The following is a 23,835-nucleotide window of genomic DNA, read 5'->3' on the forward strand; positions in this document are numbered from 1 at the left end:
TCTGCATCAAAGTTACAATTGAGCTGAGAGAAATAACTTTCAGTGAGTGTTTAATTTTCAAACACAGAAAAAGGTGTGAGTGCTTTGTTACTCAAGATGTGATGTGTACTGTCGGCATAACTTCATATCTGTGTTTGAGAATTAAACTATGAAGGTCTGTATAATGTTTTTTGTTGTTTTTTTCTACATGTTTTAGCCGCAGAATGGTTTGCAGAATATTGAAAAGTGCGGTGCAGAATTTGCTTAAATTTGCCGCAGAATTCTTTAAAATTTGCAGCTGAATCCAGGAGAATGATATGACAGAATGATATACTACTTTCGTACCACTCTAAAATGTTTCAATACAAACAAAATTTGGAGTCGTAAGTGCCATACGTTAACGTCAACTTACGCCTATCTCAGCGCTAAGAGAGCTTCGAAAATCTAGGCCCTTGATCTTATTTTCTGTTGTGGTATGACTTAACAGGGAAAGTGGAGTTGCCTCCCCTGGCGTCGTGACAACGAAGGAAACAATATGGCAGCCCCCTTGGTGTATTTTGAATGTGGGGGCTAAAGTTCTGTCGAGATGTTCATGCATTAAAACATTACTTTGTTTGGGTAAGTATACATATATCGTACGTTATATCAAAGCTTTTGACGCGTGTCACAAATTTATGAAATTTGCATATAAAATGTAACCATAGAACTTGGTCAATTTCTCACCCCTCCCCGCTGTGGGACATCTTCACCGTTAGATGTCAAGTTTTTAATTTCAGTCCATCCATAAAGCTTTTCACTTCACCAATCCCAAAATATTAGCTACTGACACATAAAGCATACCAATGGTCACAAGCGAGATATGCCCATGGCAAAATGATAACTAATTATGTTAGGACATATGAATAATATTGCTACTACAATGTATACTCTACCTACGGATATCGGTTGAACAAATAATACAAACAGTTCTTTTCGTATGTATGCTTGTTGTTTTTAAATGAAGAGATTCCCCCTCTAACATCTGCATCTATCAACTTCTTGATCCATCAGGTGTATTATCACACTTGAGCTCGAAGAAAAACATGGTCATCCACCACTGACTGTTCGAGGCATCTCCCATTCTCCGGTCGTCCGCTGCTGACTGTTCGAGGCATCTCCCATTCTCATGTCATAACGAGAAAGTAATGTTATTAGGTGTAAGGAAGAGGAATCTTGTCAAAAAGGGTGATGAAAAGTTGCGATTTTTTAAAGTTGATTAAAACTCACAAATATTTGTTACATTGCAACATTTTGATAATTCACAGACTTGGACCACTTCCTATTTATCGGTCAGTGATGTAAACAACCGCAAAGTATCACATATCCGTAATCTCGGCAGAAAATGTGTTTGCCTTGAGAATAGGAAACCCGCGAGAATAGGAGACGGCCCTATATGTTTGTTAGTAACATGATTGATTGCTCCTTTGAATCCACTCTCAGTGACTGAAACATGTTTTGTGTGTGAATGGGGGTCACAGTGGCAAATTGTAATGCAATAGTGCGCTCCTCACTCTTAAGGACTTAACTGGTCTGTCTGCTATGTTTGTTTAATGCTATTGTTACTGTTTGAAATATAGTCAAAATACGTTGAACATATGTTTTGTGGAATCTACTATTTTACATTTGTATTGCATGTGTGATCAGTGATGAAAACCTGACAAGACAGTCCAGTTTAAGTAAACTTGGGCCCAGTATTATTCAATACACTGCTTAAACCGAGTCTAACAAACCCTAGTAGAAGGTCGCATCTGCCAACCTTTTCAATTCAACAATCAGAACACAGCCCAGCTGCAAAAGTTAACCTGTCTATGAAAACTATTTCATAGTTTCATTCCTGTTTAAGGATATAGTGATAAAAAGTCTAGAAAAAGTAGAGATATCTCATGTCATGCAGTGCTGCAAACTCCCACTTGTCCAGGATGGTCTGTTTTGCAACCGGACGGTCACGTTTAAGAAGTAGCACACCCTGTGGTCTTGCATGAGTCTGACTTTGAGTGTAGTCACTAATGCCTTAACTGAAACAGGTTTGAAATCATTAAGCAGTTTCTTATTTACCTTATTAGTTTTCTTAATCCAGAAAATTCTGGACTGGCAACTTTCCAACTGGTCTAGTATCTTTTGAGAGTTATCATGTATCAGTTAGAAATAATGCAAAACACTATGAGAATCTAGCAGCAGTAATAATAACTAAAACTAAATGCTTAAGTAGTCATAAAATTGTGAAACAGGCAGGCAGACTAAAATTTCATCTACCCTACACAACATACAAAAATTACTTGAGAAAGCCACACCATCAAACATGCATTATGTTTTTGCTACCTATGGTGACTTTAGTCAGGCAGATCAAAATGGCATCTTATCAACTTACAAACCATTGCTGAAGAAGAGCTTGTGCACATCTCACATTCAGATGAGAAGGTGCTACAATCCCCTTCAATTCCACCCAAAACTCCTGAAAAGACATCCATTATATTTTTGTTAATTTATTGATCTGGTTTACTATCCTGTCTGAAACAGTTAAGGGAGCCCCTATGTGTACCAAACTTCAGTCTTCCCTTAAACATGGCAATTATTTCTCTGACAATTATTTTGAACTTGAAACTACAATTTTGTTCCATTTATTTCATTTCAGATCCATTTATGAACTTTGAATTAAAAATTTAAAAAAGTAAACGAAACCAAACTCCAAGATATCCCAGCGAAATGTATGCAAACATGAAACCAGATACGGTGAAGGTGCCCTCACACTTTCCATGTGCAGCCCGAGTCAAGATGCCACAGCTAGGATCAGAGGACTCTGATATCAAAATAAGGAGACACCCCCCAAGATCTGCCTTGATGATGTACCAGTCAACAGACTTGTCTAAAATGCCTATACAGGATTCCTACTTGAAGCAAATCAGTGCTGGACTTGCTTTTGAGGAAGAAGTTGTCAAAGACCGGTGTTTCCATACACTACCTTATGACTCCAAGTACTTCTGGGAAGTGATGTCCTTAGATGGCCTTGTTCCTCTGCCTCCAAAATCAAGGATTCCAGTTGGTCGGCACAATGCACGAGGGCCGGATGTTAGACACATGCCGTGTGGATTTACAAAAGTCACCAAAGGGCATCATCTGAAGCCGTTGAAGAGAAAGATCATGGAGAAGGCGATGCAGATGCATCAACAAGCTCTGATGGCTGGAACCGGGGAAGAAGCAAGGTCTCTAGGGGATGACATGGATAAGCTGGACGATGAAGACGTTTCACCTGAACATTCAGTATTTATGACTGAGGTCTCAGGCAAGAAGTCCAAAGCCAAACCTACACTTAAAGAACCTTCTCAGACAGCTCCAAAGAAGGTAATGTCTGGCACAATAAAGGATGCAGTTCCTAAATTGGTGCCAAGTGCTTCTGTCAGTCCGAGTAAGGTAACGTTGAGTCTGAGTTCATCTGAACAACAAGCTGCAAGCAAAAATGACTGGGATTCCTATCTGTTGTCTATATTGAGTCCTTTGACAGCTAACTGGGTGGTGCATGAGAGAATGTCCCCTTCAGATGATCAGGAAAATCTGAGTAAAGTGTTAGCGGGTTGGTATGGACAGCCTGACCACACTGATCTGGTAAGGGACGATGTGAGCATCACAGACATGGAAGTTAACCCCAAGAAAGACAAGAAGACGAAGAAGGTCAAGAAGGAAAAAGAGCTGACGTAAGTTTGAGAGAGTGAGGGCTGGAGTGTGTGAGGGTTGGAGTGAGTGAGGGTTGGAGTGAATGAAGGCTGGAGTCAGTGAGTTGGGATTTATGCTTCTTGAAGTGTTATGTCAGTTACACCATGGTATTGTTGTTTATGGCTGTTTTTCATGCACATTTAAGAAAAAGACCATATTGACTCATTTTACTATCTGCTATTTTCATGGAGTTGTAATCATGAATCACTAATGGGGTGTTGATAGATTGAGGGTCATTACTGATGTGAATCTTGGATGTGAATTCAGAACTAGACTGTGAGCAATGGGAGGTCCCATGTTGATACAAAATTTAAATTAATCTGAAATTACTTTGAGAGTTGAAGATGTTCTAATGAGTACTATATATAGAAATTTTGTGTTTAGAGAAAACGTCCTCATGATGAAAACTATTCATAATCAGTAACTTGCAAATTCCATTTGAAAATGTTTTTGAACCAAACAGATTGCTGCTTACTTTCTTATTCATTTTATGAATTAGAACAAAAGAGACAGGAACAAAGTAAATTTGGACAAATTTGGACAAATTCATTGCTGTCATATTAAAAAAAAAATACCGCATTTTCATGATTCTGACAGTTTTACAAAAAAATTTCTTTTCCAATTTTTATGGGTTTGGATTGTGTATACACATATATTGTGGAAAATTTCATTCTCATTAAGGACGCTTCTCTTGTAGATTTTTTGAGAAGATTAAAGCTGAGGTCCCCAAACGTGCTGTTGATCCATATTCAGATGACAACCAGGCACCTTTCTACAGACAACCTGCAGGTCTGCGGCGCCAGCGGAAGACAGAACAGAAGGAAGAAGCAGGTATACAATGTAACGTTTGCTAATGGAACACGAGTATTGGCATTGTTATAGGAACATGAGTTTTGGCATCACTCTGCTTCAGTTTGTGCGTACATTATTTAATATCTGATCATACATCTTCTTGTTTCCTTTTATAGTAAAGTATTCATGTTTGAAATCAAGTCACAATGCAATTTTCCTAGGTTTTGAGAGGAAGTTCAATAATGTGATGAAAATTAACCATATTTAATGCACCGTCACCACAATTTTGCAGTGGCAGCTTTGGGTAAGGATTTGTACTACTTACATGTCAACTAATTATTACTTAACCTGAAACAGACAACGGTAGATATGCCAGTCTAAGTAAACTTTGCCTGAGTCTAACAAAAACCTTATGGGAGGTCGCATCAGGTAACCCTTGAGATTGACCAATCAGAACACAGCTTACCAAATCGTGAAAATGCTCATTCGCACATACCTAATTGAACTTTTTATCTCGAAAAAGTTTGCACCCAAACAATACCGAATGCATTGCATATTTAGCATTCGGAATTGCTTCCGGGCGATGCACACGGCGTACGTACAACCATGACAACAGTGAGTAAACAGTCGCTGAACATTGTGTTTTTGGCAGTACTCGAGGATGTTATCTTGCAGAAATATTAGCTTATGGTAACCATATCAACAGAAACCCCAAAGCATATATACTGCAGGTCAAATAACTGTGTTACATGTGGATTTTTGTTTGTGGAGAGATCTGTGTCAGTGACCTGAATATTTTGGAAGTCCCTCTGATCCCTAAATAGTAGCAGTTGTCTGATTGGTTAAATCTACTTAACCGTCTCACGTTAGACTGGACGGTCATTGGTCGCTCAAAGGTTACCTGACACGACCTTCTACTAGGATTTTTTAGACTCAGTGGTGGAGTGTAACGAAACTGTAGATATGCTTAACTTGATGCATTGTTTTCTATGTGTAATATTCTTAGCATACTGTCAGAGTTAACCAGGTATATTCTTACCATCAGTGATCGCGGTAGAACTAAAATTGTAAATATGTGGTCATAATCTTTTGCGTGTGAAAATTTCAGTACATTCCTGGATCATGTTAAAATTTATTGTTTGTCTGTATGTTGCGGTTTTAAGGTACTTTTTAAAATTATGTAGACCAGAATCTATGCATTCAAAACAAACGCACAAAATATTTTTTGCATATTTTTATTATTTTTTGGCATGAAAAACACGTTTTTGCGTAATCACAAACACTGCTTGCCACGTATAACTAGTTTTCAGAAGTATTTCCTTTCACCCAGGGACATTTTCATCTTACAGAGGTTGTTCCTGTCATATCTGTCTACGTATCCTCTGCTCTAATATGGCCATAATTCCTGTTTTTCTTAAAATCTTCTGTCAGCCAAATATTGCAACACAAATTATCTCCCTTCTTTCTATACAATCTGATAACGTTACATCGACTTAGATCCAATATGGCGGCCACCATGGCATTAGTTTATCAACGTTTAAGGATAGATTCAGTATTCTATGTTTAACTGAAAAGCAGAAACTAACGCAATCAATATAAACTGCAGGAATCATCAGGATGTTTTTGTTAATGTAACACTCAAGACATTTAATGGCTAGCTTTGTTCTTTGTCAAAGAAGGGGTTTGGAGATGTAAGAGGAGAGAGGTAATCGGTGATTACATGAGGCGAAGCGTTTGTGCATCGTGCTGGGAAAGAGGTTCGAGTTTTCCCGAAGCATTCTGAAATTACAGAGGCTTTGCGAATGACCGCTTTTGAAACAATGTCGCTGATTGCACAACTAATTCTGATTGCGGCCAATCACAAGTCCAAAACAGTCGCTTCATGACAGGGCGGTATTAGAACAGAGGTTACATAAGAAGACATGACAGGGGCATTCTGTGAATAAATTGATGCCCAGCAATCGCTGCTGGTTGTACGAGGTGGCCCAACGGAAAGGGTGGACAGACATGATAGTTGTATGTTGCATTATCACAGAATTGTAAGAATGTCATCGATGTGCCTGGTCCAGGTGATGCTGCTCATCACTGGATTGTCGGATCCAGATTTGATTATTTAGCGACTGCCATCATAAAGCTGGAATATTTCTGAGTGTGGTGTTACACATTAAACAAAATGTTCATTTAATGATAGAAGCAATCTTTTTTGTACATCAGTTAATTCATGTTAATCTTGTAGACATATCAACAGTTATTACGTTGTATAGTAGAACTATTTTTGTATTTAGATGATGTAGCATTAACTTGTAAAGTGTCTTGTTTTGTGTTTCTGTTGTAACTACAGTCCTGTAGTCTGAATTCATGTTTTGTTCAAATGTAGTAGTTTTTTTCAGTATCTTTTTTGTAGAGGTAATTGGAGTTCCTGTTATATTAGTCATTATATATATAGTTGCTGTTTTTTTACGCTTTTTCATCTGAATTACTCGCTAAAAACATGCAAAATACATTCTGGGCATTCTTCATAATATAAGTCCTGACTTGCCAGTATATTTTTGGTCTAAGCTCCCCATTGCCAGTTTGTATGGCCATGAAGACAGCCTTTGCATCAAAATGTGTCTGTTTTGTCTATTTCAATTGGTCAGTCACACTGGAAGCGTGTCAAACTGGCTAATGATAGCCAGGGCGATAATCTGAAACCAACATGGTAATCTATTTCGGTGAAGAATACTGTTCCCAAAATTTGAGTCCTGGAGATACAAAGGATGGGGAGCCAAAAGTTGGTTATTCGATTCCCAAATGTCGTAAAGTCCTACAATCTGGCACAGTTACTGAAATAACTTCACATAAATTGAAACCGAAGTGAAGTAAAATCATCCAGGGTAGAAAATGCCACTAGATCACTCTCCAAGGCAGTTGTTATATTAAATACATCCTAAATGCAAGTAGTTTGTACTAATCAGTCTGTTCCCAAGGCTTGAAAAGAACAAACTAAAAATCCAGGGTGGTTGTGTAGCCTGGTAATTAAGGTATTTGATTATCATGCTGCAAATCTGGGTTCATTTCCCCACATCAGCACAATATGTGAAACCCATTTCTGGTGATATTGCTAGAATATTGCTAAAAGCGGCATAATACCAAACTCACACAATTGCTAAAAATCCATCTCTAATTGTTAATGATTTTGGCAAGTCTAGAATCCCTCAGTGTGGAAATGAGGCATTTTTTTTAACTCTGTTGGGATTTATATTTTTGTTTTGAAGATATGAATTCATGAATAAGGTGCTAGTAACTAAACATTTGTCTGAAGTGAGAACTTACATTTAGTGATAATCTTCACTGAACTTCTAAAATTAATTTGATACAATAATTGGTTAGGATAATATTATCTCAGTGGTAGGTCTGTTTTGTACCACAGTCTGGGAGTGCTTAAATAAAAATGGGCTAAATGCACATTGTAAATACACATTAGCACAAGTGACAAAAAATAATTTAACAAAAAACCTGAGAATGCCAGAAATTTAAATTAGATCTCTATATAATCATGGCAGCATACAAAGGTTTGATTATGGTTACAGGAGCAATCAACAGCACGGCACATGGGATCGAAGTCAAGTCATACCAGCCGTCACCACCGCCAACCCTACGAGACTTCATCAATCCCGCAGTCGGAGACAAGATGTTTGAAACGGACAACATGTACCAGCAGGAATGGCTGACAGGTGGGTGTGGTTTGTCAGTGAGTTTGGTAAAAGACATCGGTTTTGTTTCATTTTTTAAAAGGCGAAGGTTTTAGGTAATTGTCACTTTGGTCTCTTTGGTGTACAGTGCTGTTGATGAAACAAATAATATCAAGGTTTATGTGAGATCTGAACCCATGACCTCGGTTCCTGCCATGCTCAAGGGATGCAACTCTGGGCTTTGATTTTTTAAGCTCTCTTAGTGCTAAGATAGCCGTAAGTTAATGTTAGTGTGTGGCACTTACAATATTAGCACTAAGAGAGCTTAGAAAATCTAGGCCCTGTAAATGAACTACAGCAGATTAGCATTGCATCAATTTTATATTGTGGAGAGAATGTCCTTCTGATAGCTCGTAGAGCAAGATGGCTGTAAGTATAATGTCACGATGTGTATGTTTTGTAATTGTTGTTTTCAGGAGCCCAGCAGGTGTACTGCAAATCTGACCAGGACAAGATTGTCATGGAGAATGACAACAAGTACAAGAAACGTCTACAGAAGGAATATCCCCACTCTCCAGAATGTTGGTTCCCTGAGTCTGAGTCCGAGGGCAAGGTCACACAAGATCCTGACAAGAGCAAGATCAAAAAAGGCCTTCGACGATGGAAGGACCTCCCAGAGCCTGTGGATGTGAGTGCTTATGTTTCTAGATTGTTGGAGATATTTTATTCAACTGCATCAATGTGACAGTGGTGACAATCGTATAATATCTAGGCAATGAGACTTGGAATTTTACTTTATATTATGTAACTAAATTTGTTTGATTCAATAAAATGTAGTGATGTCAGTCATATAGAAAATATTCAGTATCGATACAGAGCTCATGGTCAAGATTAGCCGTGGGTGATGGTCATGTTTTCCATTGATTTGTGGGTAGACTTCCAGTATTGAATTAGATTTTTCATTCTGTTTCTCCTAGGACACTGTCGAGGTCCTAAACATTGTGCCCCCAGGCTATGACCCAGAGTTCCATCGATCACCTGACCCAACAACAAGAAGGATCACCAAACTGAACGCTTCCCTCATGCAGATCAGTAAGTCCTGATGGGTTTTGAGCCAAGTTGACTGTCACGCCTTTCCTCAGGCTGTCCATATTATCTGGATGATAAACATGTACCGCTACTTAGTTTAAATCTGATTCTGAATATGATCTCATTTTCTTTTCTCCAGTTGAAGAATGGCGGTCAAAGTGGCACCTGAGTGGTCAGTTTGCAGACAGCAGTCCGATGGACCTGATCCGGGATATGGCAGACATTCAGCCCCACGTGAGACTGAAGGCTGTGTCTACAGTAGCGAAAGCAGCAGAGTATAAGCCCCCAGAGGAGGCAGGCATACAGTTAGAGTACAAGGACAAGCAGGCGGCCACAGCCACCAACCTGCCGGACGAGATCTTTGTCGCACTCAACTACCTCCTGGAAGATGAGCATGACCGTGTACAGAAAGCAGCCGCCATTACACTGTATTCCTTGAATCACCCATCAGAGAAGGTGAGTCAGAGAGATTCTGGACGTGTGACATATGTGGATGTCAGGGGAAATATTTATAAAACTTCTCAGATGTTTGCCATCATGTTGCTGTCAAACCTTTTGAGTCCAGTGGACAGTGGGGTAGCATTGTGGTAGAAGCGTTAACTCATCTCACCAAACACCTGGGTTCGATACCCTATATTGGTACAATATGTGAAGTCCATTTCTGGTGGAATATTATCGCAGGAATATTGCTAAAAGCATTGTAAAACTAAACTCCCTCACTCTCTCACTTTATGTCCAGGGTTTTCTACCTTTGCGTCATTAAGTAAGAACGTTGGGGTCAAGATGCAGCTAAAGGTTTAAAAAACCTCAGAAACAATTTGAATATGTAAACCTGTAAATCAGTCAAAGCTCACCTTTATGGTTTCAGTTGAAAATGTACAACTTCAGCATGGGTAAAATGCCCTTAGGCTTTTTCCTGAAGTCAGTGTTCTATTTTTTTAACTCAAACCTCAGTGTCGTGTTCAATAAACAATGCTAATCTCTTCTTGCCAAAGACTGGTTTACAAAATATTGTCATATTTGTCACAAGCAGTTGAAAAACTGTAGTTATATTTGATTGTCTTATGTAAACACTTACTGTTCTAGTAAGACTGTTTAAACATTAAGGTAAACAACAGTCAATGATTCAATAATAAATCATTACAATTTTCATGAGAGGATGGATTTTCAATGAATTATGTGCTGATTTGGCCATGTGTTGTTTGTCAACCAGGCCGAGTGCATTCTGCGGGACACCCTCCTGGGAGAGAACGGTGTTGACCGCTGGGCAGCTGCACAATGTCTGGCCCACTTTGGTGTATGTGACTCAGATGTAGTAGGGGAGATAATCAAACAGCTCCTGGACACCGAGGACTCCATCAAACATGAACAGGCCATTATGCTCCTGTCCAAGATCAGCTACAACTCGGTGAGATTTCATAACTGTAAAACACATCCTGGTTATTTCTAAGTTCTTATCAATCTAAAGACCCTTCAGTTTTGGTTACAAAGTGAATAAAACAAACCAATTTTTCATCTTATAAACATTTTCAGATTTGTTTTTAGCAAAAGTAATACTGTTCTTTCTGTCTGCCCTATTGTAATATCTTCAGTATCTCATGAATATTGTTCTTAATGTTTATCTCTGAAACCTTGTTAATGTGTAGTGATTTACTTTCTGCTTGATTTACAACATTAAAGTAACATTGAGCTGTGGTTGTCATGACAACTTGTGATGTTATTAGACTCTGGTTCACTCTCTGGTGGCCGAACAACTCAACAGTACCAGCTGGAGACATAAGGTCATTGCCTGCAAGATCCTCCCAACACTCCATGGAACCATCAACAGAGTGAGGATTGACAACAGTATTTCATTAGAGGGAATACAACACACAGTGATACAGTCAGATAAATTGAACATTTAAAATCTCAACCATGTGTTTGGTTCCAAATTTGATTTGGCGTTGTTAAATCTACAGGGAACAGTATCATTACATTGACACCATGTTTGTTATACATACATGAAATGAGACATTTTCTATCCAGGTACCTGACCTTTATTACTCTATCCTGCCTGGATATCAGTTATGTTAATTCCTGGCATCAAATTTGTGAGAAATGGCAACGCATTCTTCAGCTAAGAGGCTAAGAGGGTTGTAAGTGACAGTAATTATGTCTGAATCTGCAAAGACAACACAGTTGTTAATCATAGAAGAATAGCATATTACATTGTTTGATCTTATTGTCACATAACATAACAGCTCCAGGAACTGAGATGGGTACCTGAGTCCAGTCATTACCCACCCGTTTAGGGTATCCAAGTTACCCATCCTAGCCTTACTTTACACGTTATTTTCATTTCAGTTCCTTCGGTCAAACCTGTAGACTTAACATAAGGATGGCGTTTTGATGTATTTAATTTAACAATTGTCACCTGTCACAGATATTTCTACACTCATGTATGGTCCTCATGGTGCTAAGACTGATTTTCTTCAATCTGGCATTCCCATTTATAAGTGGCGAATGGCTTAAGAGAATTTCTAGCATGTTGCTATAAACTGATGGTTAAGGTCTTGGAAATGAAGTGAAGCATGTCAAATATCCCCATAGATCTCCAGAATGATCAGGGAATACCCTATGGACATGAAAGATCCAATTACAGTGATGCATTTCTAATTGTGTATACATATATGCATGCAGTCGGTGCTGTTCTGTAGACATGGTTCGTTTTTCTGCTCTTGAGTTGTGTTCAAGTTCAAGGACTCAAATACCCACCAAGAGGAGATAACTCCTTGTCATTACTCCTCTCACACGTTTCAGATATCGACGTGAAACCATGAAGTATCTAATGGTTGACTGGAAGCTACATAATAGTGCTTGTATTAGCATGCCACCTACAATACGATTCATCATGATACTAAAAGCTTAGTTAGGATGATGATACTGCGAAAGTCAAATTCAGCCAGCGTTTTTCAATGTTTATTCAGAGATGAGAAAAACAGGTTTAAACACAGACTTTGTTAATGCTAATCGCATGAGAGCACTGTGTCTGACAAAGGTCTTGATACAAGAATTTCCGAGAAAATGTTTACTTCTGAAGGGAAAATAAGTAAGACAATATTTTAATCATCAACCAAACATAAGTCATTTTCCTTGACAGATATTGCAATATTCAAAGTTAGACATCAGTGTGTCAAGGCTTCTTTTAAGTATTGTATTGGGATATCATCTTGACATGGAAAATAATAAGGAGACTTGTTATATACATAAGTAACCAACAGGGTGAAGTGATGCTAAGTATGTTGGTCTGTGACTACAGGACATCACCAACAAGCTGTCTGAGCTCATGTGGAGTGATTGGCACAATGATGTAAGGAAGGCTGCAGCCCATTGTCTCGGGAAGACACAGCATGGCCGTGACGTCCATGATGATCTCAAGGACAGGATCGCCTCCTCTAATGAAAGGGTCCGACTTGAGGCTGTCAGTAGGATTGGACAGTTGGGTGAGTGCTATACAGATGACACTTGTGTTTTACTTGTGTTGAATCTGTTTTTACTTGGAAATATACTGTAAGAGCAATCTTTGCTTAGCTATTTACAGCTGACCATGTCAGACAGAACAGCAACAGAAATGGAACACTGTCTTTCTGTCAAGTTTTGAAATGGAAGACATAATTAAACACGAATAGATTTCATTTCTTCGAAACAGGCGTTTGTTTTGCTGTTCAGTATATTCTATACGTGAAAATTCAACCATAAAGGCAAACTTTTGGAATTTCTATGAGGGGAATATATATATATGATAGTTGTCAGTAATTGATGAAAGATCGGACACCTATTCTTGATTCTTGTTGTAAAGGTGTCAAAGTGAAAAAATCCCAAATATGGCTGTTCTTCAAACCTATGTTACACTATCTTAAGTTTGTCACAAGAACATGTTTCCATGTTTAATTCTGGAATTTGAATGAGGTTTTAGGAATCGTACTGGTATAACATATTCACTATTGTAATATATTCAATGATCCATCCATTTAATTCTCGTGAATATCAAATTGAATTTTGGGAAAACCCTGAACCTGTAATGTCAGTGGAAAAGAACTCGTTAGTTAATATTAGTTAGTTAGTTAGTAATATGACTTAGCTACTAGAACATAAGTAAGATGGCATTGTTATCAGCACTCAAGTAAGATGACATTCTTGTCAGCACTTAAGTAAGATGACATTACTACAAGCACTTAAGTGAGATGGTATTGTGATTCACACTTAGATTGACAATGACATTCTTATTAGCACTTAAGTAAGATGACATTGTGATACGCACTTAAGTGAGATGGCATTGTGGTTCACACTTAACATTTGCACAATGTTATTAGCACTTTCATGAGATGGCATGCTACTAGCACTTAAATAAGATGACATTGTCTTCTTGCACTTAAGTAAGATGATATTTTTATCAGCACTTGAGTATGAGGGTATTGTCATTACCACTTGAGTAAGATGGCATTGTGATTAGAACTTAAATGTGATGACATTGTTATATACACTTAAGCAAGATGATATTGTTATTAGCACTTGAGTAAGAGGGCATTGTGAATAGTACCTAAAGGCTGACTCATTTCAGTATCCCCATCATAGATATAAGCACAACCACTTGCAAACTGCAGATTTTGCAGAGGAAACATTCTCTAATATCTACCAAACTGTCAGATTAGGTTATTCATAAAATATGTGCAAGCACATCTTTTTCCAGTTGTTGTTCTCTTTTGTATGTTATTGAAGATTTAATTATATTTAATGTTATTTTTAGGGATAATGACCGCCAAACTTCTGCCTGTGTTTCTTGAGTGTTTTGATGACCCGTACGTGTCGATCCGTGTGGAGACTTGTATCACAAGTGGCAACCTGGAAATAAAGGATGATCGTGTACTTGAGAAGCTGGTGTACCTCGCCACGTATGACCCCATCTGGAAGGTCAAGGCCCTTGCCATTCAAGGTAAGCATTAATGTACTTCTCATGAAAGACTGTTTGTTAGCCAAAAGCAGATGCTCTACAAGAATGTAAGTACAACTGGTTCAGTAACTACATCAGGAAATGAATGAAAGGATTACAGAAAAATCTGTTGATGTCAGCAGTTTCCTGGTATATATTTGATAGAATAAACTGTTGTAATGATTATTTGAGCACATTTTTCACATCAGATTCTTTTCAAGATTGCCTGCAGTGTGTCTGTCCTCACCACCAGCCCTAGGGTGTGTTGGTAGATCTATAGTATGTCTGTCCCCACCACCGGCCCTGGGGTTTGTAGGTAGATTACAGAGTCCCCACCACCAGCCCTAGTGTATGTTGGTAGATCTATAGTGCATCCCCACCACTAGCCCTGGGGTGTGTTGGTAGATCTATTGTGTGCCTGTATATAATGTGTCTGTCCCTGCCAGCCCTTGGGCGTATTGGCCAGATCAACGAGGACATCACAGAGTGTCTGATGTGGGCACTGCGGTACGAGGAACAGGAGGGAGTGAGGGCGGAGGCGTGTCACTCGCTGGTTATCCTAGAGCAGAAGGATGAGGTGTTTGTGGAGGTGCTTCAAGACAGACTCCTGGTGGAGACGTCACAGATTGTCAGAGAGTAAGACCTGGCCTTTTCCTCATGTATTTCTGTTTTTCATTTGTTGATTTTGACATTTAACTTTAATGACTGAAGAAATAACAGGTTCAACACAATGATGTCATTCTATCTGAAAAATTATTTGTAATTTTATATTAGTATTGCCCTCTGTAAACGAATGAAACCCTTTGCTCAGTGATCAGTCTGGCACTGCAATGTGTGACACATGGTAAGATTGATGATGTTGGGCAATATAACTGCTTATACGTCCTCTTGGCATGGTTGGTTCTCCATTCACCCATCTGGGCCCGCTTGCACAGAGCAGTCTTAGTTACAATCAATCTTAGGCCCCTACAATCAACTTTACAATCACCGTACAATTGCTCTAATCCACTTGCACAAACACGATCTTAAGACAGCATGGATTTAAGATCGCAATCTTAACTAAGATCAAACTCTTCAACGTTGGAGGTAGAAATTTCTTAAACTCGACTCCTGTCTACAGTTGTCTTCAAGTGCGCATAAAAGGCAGCGCAAATAAAACGTGGAACTGGTTATTGCACGCAAATGACATCCCTTCCTTAATCGCATCTTGCCGATTTTTCATGAAAACAAAAACAAACCAAACAAAATAAAAAAAAAACCCAAACCCACAAATCTTTGAAGGAAATAATAAGTTTGAAGAAGGAAGCGATATCGTGGAAGGTAACATGTATAATCACTCGTACCTCAGGGGTCAGTCTCTAATTTTTCTACATTCTATTTTTTTATGAACTAAACATGTGCTACTGCAACCACAGAACTATCATGTTTTATGCAAGTATAGAAATACAAACAAATACGTTAACAAATTGGGTTTTGAGTTATTGACCTAATAATCAAGAAATTAAAGGATAGCAGATAAATAAATATTTCCTTATGATATAACACCTAAATGTACCATGATTTGTCAGTGGCTGTCAGTTGAACATAGTTTGGCATATCGCAGGTGTTATTTGGAGTAAAATCCCAAATATATCCCACAAGCATTAGATTTGTAAAGATATGAAGGAGTGACATGACTGTGAGAGTGTTGTGGAAAATTCATGACAGGGAAATATGAAAACGTTATTATTTTGTGTGTGTTGTTGAGTGCTCATCCACAGTATATTAATTACTCTATGCTATTTTGTTGATAATTATTTTTTCGTTCTGTTTAAAAAAACGTTTTATGCAAATTTCACATACCCAAGCAAGTGTATTTTTCCCGTTTGAAGAATACATGCATTATATTTAAAATGCATAGATTACAACTCTTGTCTCTCGTCACATTCAATTTTTACAAGTAGAAGAAACATAATTTTGCACGTCATCCAACTGTAGATTATTTCAATGGTAAACTAAGACAAAATCATTAACCGAAAAGAAACATGTGGAGATCTGTTCTGTCACAACAGAACATGCATTGTATTTGGGCATGGCAGATTTTACAGCAACGGCATAATATGCAAAGGGAAACCACTCCAATCTTGCGTAAAAACTAAGATTAGCTGCCCTTGAGTTATTGAAAAGGTCATGGCCACTGCTAATCGCATGCAGACACTTTTCGTTACTATCCTTTCCTTGTTTATCAAAAAGGTATGGTGTTCATACCCTTTCCTACACTGAATGGGGTGAGAATTGTACTGTATGATATCGACTCGATAATGATGTTGTTCACTACCTCAGATAATGATATTTCAGAAGTTAAATCGATGTTGCATTCTCCGTGCTGTTGAAGTGTCTAGGCGAATCATACAGTTTTATGCCATATAAAAGCAATCCCCAAACGCAAAGCTAATTATTTGCGCGAAACTGACACCAACTGACGCCATTTTGCTACTGACTACAATGATCTTAGCTCCTTGCAATTGGTTCCGACCAATTGTAAGTTTTGATTGTAACTTACAATGATCTTAGCCTACAATCGCTTTGTGCAAGTGGATGGCGATTGTAGCCGAAGCCTAAGATCGCGATCTTAAGGATTTACAATAATTGTAGCTCTAAGATCGTTTTGTGCAAGTGGGCCCTGAACTAGTGTAATTGAACAAATATTTGTACAAATACTTGTAGTACGGAACCTGCATGCTCTAGCTTGTGCCCATTATTAATTAAAGTTTCACATCAGACATGCCTTTGTCCAGCCAAACGTTCATAGCATTTTCAATAAGTATAAATGAAACATTTTGCTTCCTCCATTGAGGAGTGCTGGGTCTTATCCAGATTTATAGTCAGCCCTGATTCTGCAGCAAATGTAAGCTATTCTTCTCAAACTGGAATATAACATTTCTCATTGTAGTGATATCATACTGACAAATGTTATGACTTTGTGGAGAATATGTATATTTTCCTGACCAGTTTCATCAAAACTGCAATTTCTTACCAGATCGACTGCTATAGGAGCTTTGTTTGCATTCCCAGCACACACACGCACTCACATGCCACCATGTCCTATATTCGCATCTGCATATACCAAACCCTGATCTTGACCTTGCAGGGAGATCGTGGAGGCGCTGCGTCGTATGGGAGTCAGCACGACAGAGGACATGGACATGGTCACGCAGATCAAGGGTGAGGTCCGCAAACTCTGCAACCGCGATGTCATCGCCTCCCACATCATGATCAATGAGATGGATGAGGATCGCAGGGAGAACCTCAAACGCATGATCTATGAGACGGACAAGGAGCTTGAGGTAACCATTGATCCAAGTGTTTCCAACACTGCATGAGAGCAGATTGAAGTATGTCTGGCACTGAAGACAGTGATCATTGCTCATGCTGCTTAAAACAACACTCACTCACTTTCATATTACCACTCACACTGTTAGTATAACTTCTCTGATGATACTCTCTAACACCCTTTCTTCTCATATTTCACAACATAATTTTCACATGTAAAGTAACCATTCTCAGTCTCTGAAATTCATGCCAGTCTGCCAGTCTGCCAGCCCGTAAGGAAATGTCCTGAGGATACAAGTCCTTTTTGACTCTGAGATTTCTGAGCCAGTTCTCCATGATTAATTTTGCTACAAATTTGAAATGAATAAAACTGACAGAAAATGTAAACATTTCAAACATTTTTGTCTCAATCAAACTTGTTAGAAATTATAATGGCTAGTGAAATGATGTTTCCTATCGCTTGGCTCAAGACTTTCTAAGAATTTCTAAAGCTGTATTCAATATTGGATCATGTTTGCAATCTCATCCAAAGGTTTATCTCAATGTCACCACCAGCCTGTCCTTGGTTACCTTTGAACATGAAATGACATTTGCGTAGGCAATTAAAGGCTGGGATATTTATTATTATCTTGTGCCCCAAATACTGACCCACTGTTACTGAGAATGGTTTCAGGACTGTAAATACTAATCCTCCAAGCACAATTCTTTGTGAAGAATTCATGGCCCTTACCATTCCCAAAGTATGTGTAACACTTTTCCATGGCCCCTATTACCTATGATAAATCCCAGTAGACAGTGTCCGTAAATCAGTCCTTAAATCTATACCCTTGCTGTCTGATAAAATGGAAATGTATTATATTTTGTGATATCCCACACTGATAATGTTTTGAAAATCTGTGACCTCTTTATTCGAAGATAGGACTGTGCTATTTTTCATAATGTAACTCCTTTTTGCCGTCATCTGACGAATGACTTGTCCCTAAGTTAAGGGATCTAATTTTCACCTGTATCTTCCTTGACTGGAGTAGGCATTAGGTGGTGGAGATGTGACCGTTTTTAGCATAGATTCTGTCATGTTTTCATTCTGTTTTCATCTCTGTCATATTTAACTGGTGTCTTCATCTTCCACTCCTTCCTCTCTGTCTTTATCCTTGTGTCTCCTTGTGTGTGTCATCTCTAGCGCTACTTCCAACATCGTAACCAATTCCTCCACCTAGTCAGCAGGTCTGACTTTGACTGCAGACTTCAGCTGCTGCAGAGTTCTGTCACTATAGAGAAGCTTCACAAGGTAGCGGTCAAGGACATGTAACAATAATCACAAGAAAATATGTCTGTAATATGTCTCATTAAAAAATTGGATTACAAGAAAAATAATACTAATCAATAATACTTTTTTATCCATAACAAATATGTAACTTTCTGATGGATTTCATCAAAACACCAAATGTTCTGAAATCATGTTTTATGAAGCATGTTTCATTATAGTTCTGTAAGTTTAGAAACATATTTTACACAAGCTAACTGAACTTTCCCTCATGTACAGGAGCACCAAGCTTTGAAGGAGAAAGCTTTGAAGCGGATTCAGTCCTTGAGTCGGATGAGCAGCAGCGGAACCCAGCCTCATACCAACACTGGCTCCAGAACATCCTCAGCTGCTGTGAGTCGAGAAGGAACGATGTTCACTCCCTCAGCAGATAAAGAACTAGAGGCCCTCATGTCACCAGAAGATACCAAGGAGGAGCTCAGTGAATCAGTCACCACCAAGTCCAGGGTAGACACGGTGACAGCCACCTCAGTCTCCAGACCTGGTACATCCGGAACCCAGACGGACAGCCAGCTGTCCGAGGGTGGTGGGGAGAGTTACCAAAGCACCTTGGTCAAGTCCAGGATGGAGGACAGTGATGGGGACTACCTTAGTGGTGAGACTCCAGGCAGTGCTCAGGTGGATGGTCTTTTGAATAGGAGTGATAATGTGGAGAGTGCCCATTCTGAATCTGTTGGTTTGACTCTTGCTTCAACTTCACCTAAAGGTTTGGCACTTTCTTCCATTGATATTCGAGCATCTCGACTGAGTTTTATTGGTACGTCCACTGAGAGGAAAGCTCAGTTGTCAAGTAGAGACACTAACAATGAAAGGCAAAAGGTTAGTGCAGAAGCACTCAGTACTTATAAGGGTTTGGAGACAAGGTATTCTAACTTTAATGCAGATTTAATGGCCATTGACAGAGGATTGAATACAGCCGGAGACAATGAGAAAGAATTGGAACTTCCGCACAATCAGCAACATGAAAAGGTTGTTACATCAGTTGTGATTTCATCCTCAGACAGTGAATCAGCAATGAAAGAAGTATGTGCAGAAGAAAAGGAAGCAAAGGATGGCTCTCTGACTACTGTTAAGAACCAAGAACCAGAGTCTGGAGATGTTGGAGTGGTGATATTGGTGTCCAGGGCATCTGAGGAAGATTTAGATCCTGGAAGGAAAGGTGAAGTTGCAGGATCATCAGAAGTAGATTCAGATCCCACAGATTCTGTTCAGGCTGAGGTTACAGCATCAGATGAAGCAGACATTGTTGCCGGAGGGATGAAGACTGGGGAATCATCTGAACAAACAGTTGTGAAGACTGATCTAGAACTAGTTGGTCAGGATACTAATGGTGGTGATCCCGAGCATGTTGAAGGCTCTCTTGCAGATGGATCTCAAACAGATGGTTCTCAAGTAGCAGGACATCTTGCAAAAGCTTCTCCAGCTGAAGGTTCTGCTGCAGAAGCATCAGTGGAGATTGTAGTAACTTCTTCCCCTCACAATCAGACTCAACAGTAAAATCTGTGCCCATGTCTATGTAGTGCTGTGATACTAAATCTTATCTCTTTTGTTGTGTAGCTAGTACAACTGATTGTAAATTCTTGTGTAAATATCCTTTGTAAAGCAAACGTTTCAGAAATTGTTTCCAAAATGGTTATCTGATACTAACACTGTATCCTTGCATATGTGTCTATGAAACTATTGTGACCTTATAGGCTAATGCATCAGTGTATCTTACATACCGTGTCAGCTGATTCAGTATGTCCATCAAAGATTGTCAGTTTATGGTAACAGACTGAAAATGTGATTATACATTTTCTGGAAAATACAGATGTTTATGAAGCATTTTTTTAACAAATTGGATACTTATTATTTGGGTTTCTCTTCAATCAGTGTAATTATAGATCACCCTGCCGAAAACAATTTTGTTTCCACATTGTGTCATTTTCCAGTGATCTGCCTCCAGTTTGCCTCTTTTTGTACAGCAGTGTTTTACAACAAATGTGTCCTACCATATATTGTTTTTCACCATGGATCTGTGATATTTTTCTTATGTTAATAGTTTTGTTAATATAACAATCTTGACCCCCTGTTGGTCTTGTTTGTTCTTGTTCCTGTTGTTAATCCACCAACACCTTCAACTGCATGCACAAGATTCAGTCTGGACAATATCAGTTCTACCATGAATTTGGAAATCAGGTAACAATTAACCATCTTTGACTGAAACAGCTCATTGAAGTTGAAAACTAACAGTTATTGACAAGAACATGATCATGCTAATGTTGGGTGTGCATCTCTTTAAACAACTCCCCAATTAACCAATATTCATGAATATATAGTAAGATTTGTTTGCAGTGTTATTCTTCATACACTATTTAAGCGATGGACATCAAATATTTGGCAGGAACCAGGGTAGAACTTGGCATGAAACTGAATTTCAACAATGAGGACAGCATAGAAGTTGAGATTCAGTGCTGTGTATTTTTTAACATTGACGGATGTGACATCTTGAATTTTGCAGCTGATTTACATTGGTAATTATAGTTGGCACAATTGCATATTACCTAACCAAGCGTCTTGATGCGGTCCTTATACACTCAGTGCACGACCCTGCATGTCTTGAGTGTGTAAGAACCACATCACTGCTCTCGGCTACAAATTGCCAATATCTGCATCCAGTGGAATGGATAAACATCCGTTTTGCCGGTTATTTGTAGTGTGATAATCGTTGCAACGTGTTGACGGTGGCACTTACTGATTTTATAGCGCTTTTTGGTGTGTAGCATAGGGGCAGAGCACTCGTGTTGCCTTAGTATGCTTTAATGAAAGAGTTACATCCCCTTGACCTGTAAATTTTTGTACTTTAACGATGCACGGCTTTTTGTCAACTGCGGGTATACATGCCGGGAAACCTTACACTCTGCTTTCGTGTTGCGCTAATGGAATCCTATGGCGGAAATATCGGTTTCACACGTTTAAACTTTTGTCGGTTGTCATTTCTTCTACCAAGCTTTAACACTTTAATGTGATATTTATTAGGAGAAAGTTTGAGATTTACGTTAAATGAGTTAGAAGGGCGCAGAAATAGTGTCACTACCACACCTCTTGGTCGTATTGAAAAGATACAAATTAACCACAATTCACAAGCAAACACGTTAGTTACCCAAACTTGGCATACACTTGATAGGCGTTATACTTCACAAGTACGGCCCGCTTGAATATTGCAAGGAAAGTCTTAAAATTCAAATTCCACTCTTGCTCACTTTACGTCAAGGAAGTCAGGAATTCTTGTTGATGGTATACCTTTTCCTGGACGAGGAAAGAAACGATAGAGACAATTTCTTGTTGTTTGAAACACTGTGTTTTCTTGTATTTCCTTGTATTTCCATGTGAAAAAATGCACATAGACACGGAATATTTGTAATAGATATGTATTAGGTACAGTAACCTTAAAAGGAGCACGCATAATACGAACTGATGGGTATAACGAACTTCTATGTTTTCTTTGGGGCGGTAGGGTAGCCTCGTGGTTAAAGCGTTGGCTCCTCACGCTGAAGACCCGGGTTCGATTCCCCATATGGGTAGCATTGTGTGAAGTCCATTTCTGGTGTCCCCACGCCGTGATGTTGCCTGAATGTTGATAAATGCTGCTTTAGGCCATATTTACTCACTCACTATGTTTTGCCCCGGCCATTTCTTGTTAACTTCGTATAACGAACGGCGGCTGTTACGAACTAAAATATATGGGCCTTAGAGTTCGTTATATCTCATTCTGCGTTTGTGTTATGTGCCGCAGAGTGCCATGACAGGAAGCTGGCTTCTACATGACGCGTCACGTTGGTCAAGCAAAACGCTAGCGGTTCTGCGTCATCGGTGACACATAGACAGCCAATTCACAGAGTTTGACCACCCAGGCGCCATTGTTTTTGATTTGTTTGATGTGTATCGCCTCACTCAGCAATATTCCAGCTATATGGCGGTGATCTGTAATCAGTCGAGCCTGGACCACACAATCCAGTGATCACCACCATGAGCATCGATCTGCGCAGTTAGGATACGATGACATATCAACCAAGTCAGCCACACACGAGTTACTGACGACAAATTCTAACCCGGATCTTCACTGGTTATCACTGGTTATCACGACCGTAAGCAGCTGCACAGCATGACGCACATGACGCCATTTCTTAGCCGAAATCTCTTCGCAGAATAATATACAATTATAACCTTTTCAGGAGGTGAATACCTATTTTTATTTATATCAAAATAATGACTGTAATCCTGAGGTACTGAATGTTTTAAATACGAGCGTGCAGCTTTAACATTCATTAAAAAAATGTTGTATACATGCATCATCAAGAAAGCATGTGATTACACAAACAATAAAATCATTCCAAACTATTCATTAAGTGCAGATATCGGCTTGACTGTGGAAGAGTTTACAACACGACTGTTATGTAGAGCGGGCTGGGCTGGTCGATGGCGCCATGATAAAGCGGACATCCCAGCGCAGGGCAGTTCACTGGAGGGATAAAACAGTTATTGGGATTTAACAGACCCGTTGATACCGTCAGACACAGTGTTCTGACTCACTTCAAAACTCAACACGGCCCTACTGATTACACAGACACGATCGTCATAGTTGAGTTTGATATGAAAATTGTGAGTCATTCAAATTTTTGACATTTAGCAGAGAGATTCCTTGGTACTATCGTTTGTTTGATATGAAATAGATACCGATATGAACAGAACTTTCAAGTTGTTCTTGACTGAAACAAAGTCTTCATTGGCGGATCCGCGTGTGTGTGTGCGTGTGTATGCGTGTGTGTGCGTGCGTATGCGTGTGTGTGTGTGTGTGGAAAGTGGGGGTATGTTCAGGGTTCAGACACCCCACCCAAGCACCACCCCACCCCACTTTGAAAACAACTTACGATCAAATTGAAGAATTTTTTTATTTATTTATTTATTTA

The 23,835-nt window shown here is 39.1% G+C and overlaps 1 protein-coding gene across 3 annotated transcripts; it reads left to right on the plus strand.

Annotated features, from left to right (window-relative positions):
- Positions 1–499: 499 nt before the first annotated feature.
- On the plus strand, positions 500–20,955 carry LOC137265530 (HEAT repeat-containing protein 4-like). 3 transcript variants are annotated; one of them, XM_067800946.1, is made up of 15 exons: positions 500–597; positions 1,030–1,203; positions 2,651–3,707; positions 4,424–4,557; positions 8,091–8,234; positions 8,669–8,880; positions 9,170–9,284; positions 9,421–9,737; positions 10,495–10,689; positions 11,006–11,110; positions 12,580–12,763; positions 14,068–14,253; positions 14,697–14,886; positions 17,381–17,576; positions 19,106–20,955. In XM_067800946.1, the coding sequence occupies exons 3-15, from the start codon at positions 2,722–2,724 to the stop codon at positions 20,381–20,383; spliced, it is 4,242 nt and encodes a 1,413-aa protein (XP_067657047.1). In that variant the 5' UTR covers positions 500–597; positions 1,030–1,203; positions 2,651–2,721; the 3' UTR covers positions 20,384–20,955. The 3 variants fall into 3 exon arrangements, with proteins under 3 accessions (XP_067657047.1, XP_067657046.1, XP_067657048.1); XM_067800945.1 differs by lacking the exon at positions 1,030–1,203 and adding an exon at positions 18,743–18,850; XM_067800947.1 differs by lacking the exon at positions 1,030–1,203.
- The last annotated feature ends 2,880 nt before the right edge of the window (positions 20,956–23,835 follow it).

This window comes from Haliotis asinina, chromosome 15 (genome assembly GCF_037392515.1).
Source record: "Haliotis asinina isolate JCU_RB_2024 chromosome 15, JCU_Hal_asi_v2, whole genome shotgun sequence".
Lineage (NCBI taxonomy): Eukaryota > Metazoa > Mollusca > Gastropoda > Lepetellida > Haliotidae > Haliotis > Haliotis asinina.